The 7,912-nt window shown below is 37.3% G+C and overlaps 2 protein-coding genes across 2 annotated transcripts; both read right to left on the bottom strand.

Moving 5' to 3' along the window:
* Positions 1 to 222: 222 nt before the first annotated feature.
* LOC120335650 (uncharacterized) lies at positions 223 to 2,258 on the bottom strand. Its single transcript, XM_078118578.1, has 2 exons — positions 813 to 2,258; positions 223 to 526 (listed from the first exon to the last, which is right to left on the bottom strand). The coding sequence occupies exon 1, from the start codon at positions 2,143 to 2,145 to the stop codon at positions 1,114 to 1,116; it is 1,032 nt and encodes a 343-aa protein (XP_077974704.1). The 5' UTR covers positions 2,146 to 2,258; the 3' UTR covers positions 223 to 526; positions 813 to 1,113.
* On the bottom strand, positions 2,168 to 4,302 carry LOC120338117 (uncharacterized). The gene is made up of 2 exons (XM_078118631.1): positions 2,230 to 4,302; positions 2,168 to 2,176 (listed from the first exon to the last, which is right to left on the bottom strand). Exons 1-2 carry the CDS (start codon positions 4,300 to 4,302, stop codon positions 2,168 to 2,170), a joined length of 2,082 nt encoding a protein of 693 aa, XP_077974757.1.
* Positions 4,303 to 7,912: the final 3,610 nt, after the last annotated feature.

The following is a 7,912-nucleotide window of genomic DNA, read 5'->3' on the forward strand; positions in this document are numbered from 1 at the left end:
TTAATAGGTGAATGCGAAAACACCCGTTCACTACCTTCGGGCGACTTGCTCGTAAAATGCGTCACAACAAAGCAAGTCAACATCTTGATTGAATGTAATGATTTAGGAACCGCTTTAGATACAGTGTTTAAACTGTAACAGATGTTGGTTAACATTTCCGCGGTAAGAAGCGCTGCACCTGTTGCGCTGAAAAACACGAACAAGCGTACGTCATGCAATGCTTACTATTACGGCCGCTGTTCACGATGCTACGAATCTAACAGTCTATTTAACCCTTTTGTCGCAGACTCGCAGTCGTATGTTCCGCCGTGTAGGTATAACCGTCGTTTAACTCACTGCTGCACTCACTGAAACCTGGAAACCCCAAGAAACTGTCCAACACAATGTTTTGATGTTACTTCCAAATCGTGTTCAAAAATGACCAAATGAAATAACTTAGATGTTATGAAGCGTTCCAAAATAGTGTCTCAGTGGACTGATGAAATGTTCCAATATAAAGTCTCAATGAATTGAAGAAGTGTGTAAACTGCAATTAAAATAAGAGTAAAACTTATAAGCAAAACACAACAGTGATGATCTAAAAATACCAGAGACATTGGCAAAATACAGTATAGGCTACCGGTACTTGATCACACGATAAAGAAGGCATGAATAACTTATGAATAAAGAGCAGACAATAACTTGTCCACACAGTGTTTTACTTATTCTATACTAATATGAATTTGGAATGAAAATCATATATTAAGCAAGTAGGAACACTCAGCAAATGAATTCCTAAATACAGAAATATTTTCACATAAAATATGACTTACCGATTTTTTCGGCTAATAATATCACAAACAAGCAGGTACTTCAATATTTAACATTTAAACAATCTTAACTGTATGGAAAAAGAATAATATATTAGACCAAATCAGAGAAGCACAAACCCTGTCAGCCTGTTCAACAAAATCCTGAAAATGGCGCAACCACGAGACAAACTTGCGCAACAATCTAAAGTACCACAATGAGGCGACAAAGGGCAATAAATAAAATGACGGCTGAGCCATCATTTACATGGCTCCCCTAGAAATGCTATTTCTATACTAAAATAAAATTACAATTTCACAATGTCTATTTCTGGCTCCCTCGTCGGGAATCTTCTCCCCTATCTCCACTCTCCAAGAAAAGAATCAACTTTTGGATTGGACGATCAAGAAAGAGAACATCCCTTATACGCTTTCCTCTCTCATCGAGTGTTGAATCTCCTATGTGAACTCGAACTCTTCGAACATGACCATCTGCATCGGGATAGACATCAACAATTCTTGCCATCTTCCACTGATTTCTTGGTGTATTTTCGTCAACGACTATGACAATATCACCAATTTTGAGGTCACGTTGAACTTTGTTCCACTTTTGACGAACTTGGAGTGATTGTAAATATTCTTTACGAAATCGAATCCAAAATTCATTGGCTAAATGCTGTACTCTCCTCCATCTTTTACGCGAGTACAAATCTTCCCTTCCAAATACACCTGGTGGTGGTAATACAAGTCTTGTCTTCGCAGTCAACAAATGATTAGGCGTCAGAGGCAGTGGTGAATCAGGACATGACAAATTATCCACAACTAGAGGACGTCCATTGACAACTGCTTCAGCCTCTGCCATCAGAGTGCGAAGAGAATCCTCATCTAGTTGCCTTCCATTCTTTTCCAGGATGGATGAAAGAACTGCTCTAATACTACGAATTTGACGTTCCCAAACACCTCCCTGATAACTTGCAGCGCTGACATTGAACTTGAATGGGAAATAATCACAATTTTCTCTAAGTAAAACTTCTTGAATTTTTGAATGATTCATTGCCTGTAGACCCTCTTTTAATTCTCTTGATGCTCCAACCATGTTGGTTCCACGGTCACATCTCAGTTGTCTGATTGGCCCATTTCTGCAAATAAATCTTCTTAGAGCATTTATAAAGCTGTCGGTTTCTAAACTTGGGGCGATTTCAACACGAACAGCACGCGATGCCATACATGTAAATAAAACTCCATATCTCTTGAGTTCTTTTCTCCTTTCTTTGATAATGAAGGGGCCAAATAAATCTGTAGCACAAAATGAAAAACATGGACTATCATCCATTCTGTCTTTTGGTAAATCAGCCATTTTCTGTTCTTGAAATGTTCCTCTAAGTCTCCTACATTTTGTGCAGTGATGTATGAAACTTGAGACAGCAGCAATGCCAGAAACTATCCAAAATCCAGCAGATCTTATTTCATTGAGTGTAATTCCTCGTCCTTGATGTTTCACGACTTCATGATAATGCTTGATTATCAGAGTTGTAATATGATGAGACTTGGGCAATATGACAGGATGCTTCAATTCTTCAGGCAAACTTGAATCTTTCAATCTTCCCCCAATTCTCAACAATCCATCAGATCTTATACATGGATCAAGCTTGAATAATGATGAAGATTTCTTTACAGTATCGAATTTCTTAGGTTTGTTCAATATTTCGATTTCATCTGGATACACTTGACACTGCATAAGTTTTAAAATTATCTTCTTAGCATCTTCCATCTCTTGTACAGTTATTGAATCAAAAGATGAAGTCAAATTCTTGTTTCTACGATTTTGAAGAATTTTCAGCCATCGGCATAAAATGACAACAAATCTCTGAGCTTTGTATAAACTTGAAAACATTGACAATCTCTCCAAAAGACTTGGGAAGGATTGCTCTTTTACTTCAGTCAAAAATGTCACAGAATTACGTATTTCTGGATCCGAAGCATCAAGCTCTTCGAATTCATGTGAAAACTCTTTTTCCACAGTAAGTGGTTTCCACAGAAAATCAGGTCCCTTTAGATATCGATCATGTTTGGTCAGTAGATCTTTTGGACACAAATCTCTTGAGGCATCATCAGCTGGGTTGTTCTTTGTATCCACATAAAACCATTGATTTGGCTCACTATGATCACGAATCTCTTGAACACGGTTTGCCACATATATGTGAAATCGACGAGAATCATTTGAAACATAACCAAGAACAACTTTACTGTCTGTCCAATATGTTTCCTTGATGTTGACAAAATTCAATTCTTGTCTCAACATGACTCCAACCCGAACAGATACAAGTGCCGCAGTCAATTCCAATCGAGGTATCGTGATAGGTTTCAATGGTGCTACTCTAGACTTTCCCATCACAAATGAACAATGAATTTGATTTTTCTGATTGGTCAGTCTTAAATAGGTGCACTGGCCATATCCACGAGTCGAGGCATCACTAAAGTGATGTAATTCAGTTTCTTTGATTTCACCAAAATTACTTGGCTTGAAACATCGTCGAATTTTTAATTCGGCAAGATGATGAAGATCATTTCTCCATCGCTCCCATCTTGGTTTCAAATTATATGGAACGGGTTCATCCCATTTGCACTTATCACGACACAACTCCTGAAGAATGCGTTTTCCTTCTAAGACAACAGGAGCAATAAATCCGAACGGATCATAGATTGAACATACTGTTGACAGAATTCCACGCCTTGTGAAAGGACGATCTTTCAAAGTAATACGAAAAGTGAAACTGTCATCCACAATACACCATTGAACACCCAGTGCTCTTTCAACTGGTATTGGGTTACTTCCAAGATCTAAATTCTTGAACTTTGTCGAGCGATCATTCTCATCAACAGCTTGTAAAACTTCATTATTATTAGACACAAATTTTGTCAAATTGAAACCACCTTTAGCACACATTTTCTTACTTGCTTTGATCAACGATGTTGCTTCTTCAACACTATCAACTGACTTTAAACCATCATCAACGTAGAAATTCTTTCTCAAGAATTGAGCTGCTTCTTCACCAAATTCCTTTTCATAGTCATCTGCAGTCTTCTTGAGGACAAAATTACAGCACGATGGACTCGACGTAGAACCAAACACCATGACTCGCATCCTGTAACAACTAGGTTTTTTCGTGCAATCTCCATTGTCCCACCACAGAAATCTGACAAAATCTCTGTCTTCTTCGTTAATTCGAACTTGATAAAACATTGATTCGATGTCTGCCATGAACGCAATTTCCTTTTCACGAAATCGAGCAAGTACTGATATCAGTGAGTTGGTAAGATCTGGTCCTTGTAGCAAATGCCCATTTAAACTTTGACCTTCAAATTCAGAACTGCAATTAAATACAACTCTGATCTTGTTTGGCTTACAAGGATGAAACACTCCATGATGTGGAATATACCATACATATCCATGATTACCATTGTCACCATCGGATAATCTCTCAGCATATCCCTTTTCAATTGCATCTTTCATGAATGCACAGTAAAGCTCTTTAAACCTTTCATCTTTCTCAAAACGCTTCTTAATTCCTTGTAAGCATCTGAGAGCTAATTGCTTGAAAGCTTCACTTCTTTGTTTCGAAAAGGGAGAGACATCTCATAATGACCATCCTGTGTCCTGTGAATACTTGATTGACACTTCTGCAAAAATCTACGATCTTCGATAGAAATAGGTTTGTTCGATGTACCATCAATTTCTTGCTTTTTGATATTATTCTTGTGCATGCATTCAATGAAATCTTGTTCGAAACTTCTCAAAATCATGCAAGGGTTAATGACTTCTTTAACTTGATTTATAGGTACAAATTGAGGAGAAATGATGTCAGGTGCATACAGGTCATGTGATATCACTTTGTTACAAGTTTTGGTAGCATATCCACCAACACATACTGCATCAATCATTCCTACAACTCCCCATCCTAATGCTGTTTTGATAGCATAACTTTCTGTGTCGGCATCTGATATAATTTGCAACGGACGCAATGCTTGCATACAATCAGTGCCAATGAGTATACCAATATCAATATTAGGATCACAGTCCGGGATTTCATCTAGAATATCTTGGAACTTTGTATACTTGTTCAGAACCCTCTTGTCTATAATTTGATTACGATTTACTGGGATGGAATCTCTTGTGTAACATGGAGGCAAATTTATCTTGTGGCCATTACAACCTAAAATTTGCAAGCCCATAATCTTGTATGAATCCACCACAGTCGAACTGGTCATAGTAGAAAGGTTCAATCTCACCTTAAATCCATTTGATTCCAAGCTTCGTCTGACATCATCCGAAATGAATGTGGTATCAGATTGTTCATCTAGAATTGCATAAACTTTTAATTTCTTGCTTGGTCGATCAGCACAAAGTATTTGTATTGGTACAATCCTTGTAGTTCGAATAACTTCTCGAGCTTCTGATGCATGACAGGTTATACTTTTCTTACAATCAGCATTCGTTAAACTATTTTCTTCATTTGAATCTATCTTCGTCTTGACCTTGCGAACGAATTCTTCTGAATGTATGGCAGTAGGGTGACCTTTACCACAAGTTTTGCAAATCTTTCTTTTGGTGCATCCTTTCGAACGATGACCTTTTCTTAGACATGCAAAACATATGCCATTTGACTTGATAAATTCGATTCGGTCATTGTAAGATTTCTTGAGAAAAGCTGTACAATCATTCAGATCATGTGATCCTTTACAACACACACACGAATCTGAGAAATGGGTAGTTTTCGACTTAGCTGTTTGTCGAGAACTGTGAACTTCTTCGCTTGCATCAATAGAGTACGAGTGAGAACCTCTATTATAAGTCCTTCTTCTAACGGGTACATTTGCAGCTTTCTTATTGTTAGCCACAAGTTCATCTAGTACTCCAGTTCCATACAGAGGAAGTGTAGTTACTTTAGATATTTTCTTGACATGATCACAGAATTCAGAAAATGGTGGAAAGCTTCCATGTTTTCTGTGATATTCACATGCATTTGACGACCATCTATCTCTTGCCGACTTTGGCAATTTCAAAACAAGAACTTGGATTAAGTCTTCATCATCCAATTTCTTCAGTAAAGTAGAATTTTTTACCAATAGCTTACAACTAGTAAGAAAATGACAAAACTCACGCATTCCTTTTCCGCCATCATTCATAGGTATGATAGGCCATTGCTTCAGTCTTTGCTTGTAAGCTCTGGATATTGTAGCCGAGTCGCCATACCACTCCATTAGTGTCGCTTTTGCTTCATTATATGCGTTTTCATCATCTATGCCCATGAAACCTTCAATAGCCTTTCTTGCATCTCCAGTCGTATACTTCAAAAGATAACGAAGACGCCTGTTAGGGTTTCGAACATTTCTTTCAATAAGATCTTCAAAATCTCCAAGCCATATAGGAAATCTCAATAAATCACCATCAAAAACTTCTGGTTCTTCATTTGGCAATGAAGCCCTTTGTTGAATATCAACAACTGTTTCAACTAGTCTTTTAATTTCTGAACTACTAGCGCCATCTGCCGATGGGTTTTGTGGTGCAGTAGACAAATTCAATGGATATGAAACTTCGTTTTCAGCAGTGTTCGAATAAGCAGGATTTGCATTCATATGATTTGTAACAAATGGTACAGCTGTATTTTCAGGTGCCGGTACCAAATTTTCATTCGTTAAAGCAGTTTGTTCAGCAGTATGGAATTGATGCGGACTTACTACAAAAGGTTCGTTCGGTGCAAAATGTGTCACATCACGTCTACTAAAGCTATCATTTTCACAATCAATTTGAGCAAAAATATTCTCTTCTGCTTCTGCTTTAGCAATTTCCTTTTGCAGATTCATTCTTCTCTTGTCAGCTTGTAATTGTATTTCAGCTTGTTGTACGTTTGCTTGAAGCCTTACAGCTTCAGCTTTGAGTTTTGCTTCTGTTTGTGCTAGTTCTGACTTCAATTTTGCATCTGCTTGTGCTAATTCTGATTTCAATTTTGCCTCCTCTTGTGCAATTTTTACTTCAGTTTCAGCAAAACTAGCTTCTGCTTGTAATGAGGCTTTCTTGGCAGCTATTTCAGCCAGCCTAAACGCCACAGATGAGCTCGATGATGAAGAATAAGATCTATGAGAATATCTTGAAAGACTGGTATGTACAGAACTGACATCTTTATCAGTCTCGATGCTTCTAATTTCTTCAATCGCTTTAGCACAAAATTCTTCAAACAAATGTTGAGCATTTATGAAAATATCATTTTCTTCATTAATAGCATTGGCATCAACTAACAATGCTACATACTCCTTATGTGCTGTACGATAGCCATGAAAACATAATTCGAAGGTTTTCAAATCGTCTTTTATAGTACGCAATGAGACACCATCATCAATACTTTTCAGGAGCTTCGTTCTTATTTTTGAAAACAATTCAAATTTCGACTTACACCTTTCCAGAAGCATTTTAACTTGATATTCTTGTCCTTTTTCTGTAAGTGTTCTGCTACGTTCAGACCTTCTGGGATTTTCTCTCATATCATTACCAGAATTAGAGTCCACGTCATCACTTGCATTTGTAGATCTTGCTGTAGCCATGATTAATAATGTATATTCCCTTTCCTTGGTATAAATATCTTGTATTCACTGATACAGGGTGAAGTTTCGCAAAATTACAATAACATGTTTATTGATCATCAATATTCTGATATTGTTCTACTGACTTGCTTAGTAGATCTTGAAATCTTTTACCAACTTGTTTGCAATAGTGTAAAATTGTTTACTAACTTGGTTAGTGAAGCCAAATCGTTTACTAACTTGGTTAGCAATCGACAAAATCGTTTACTATTACGGCCGCTGTTCACGATGCTACGAATCAAACAGTCTATTTAACCCTTTTGTCGCAGACTCGCAGTCGTATGTTCCGCCGTGTAGGTATAACCGTCGTTTAACTCACTGCTGCACTCACTGAAACCTGGAAACCCCAAGAAACTGTCCAACACAATGTTTTGATGTTACTTCCAAATCGTGTTCAAAAATGACCAAATGAAATAACTTAGATGTTATGAAGCGTTCCAAAATAGTGTCTCAGTGGACTGATGAAATGTTCCAATATAAAGTCT

The sequence above is a fragment of the Styela clava genome, chromosome 12, assembly GCF_964204865.1.
Source record: "Styela clava chromosome 12, kaStyClav1.hap1.2, whole genome shotgun sequence".
NCBI classification, from domain to species: domain Eukaryota; kingdom Metazoa; phylum Chordata; class Ascidiacea; order Stolidobranchia; family Styelidae; genus Styela; species Styela clava.

Excerpts from the sequence above, each read along its gene's own strand:
- LOC120335650 (XM_078118578.1), bottom strand. The coding sequence starts at position 2,145 with ATGGCTGATTTACCAAAAGACAGAATGGATGATAGTCCATGTTTTTCA.
- LOC120338117 (XM_078118631.1), bottom strand. The coding sequence starts at position 4,302 with ATGAAAGATGCAATTGAAAAGGGATATGCTGAGAGATTATCCGATGGT.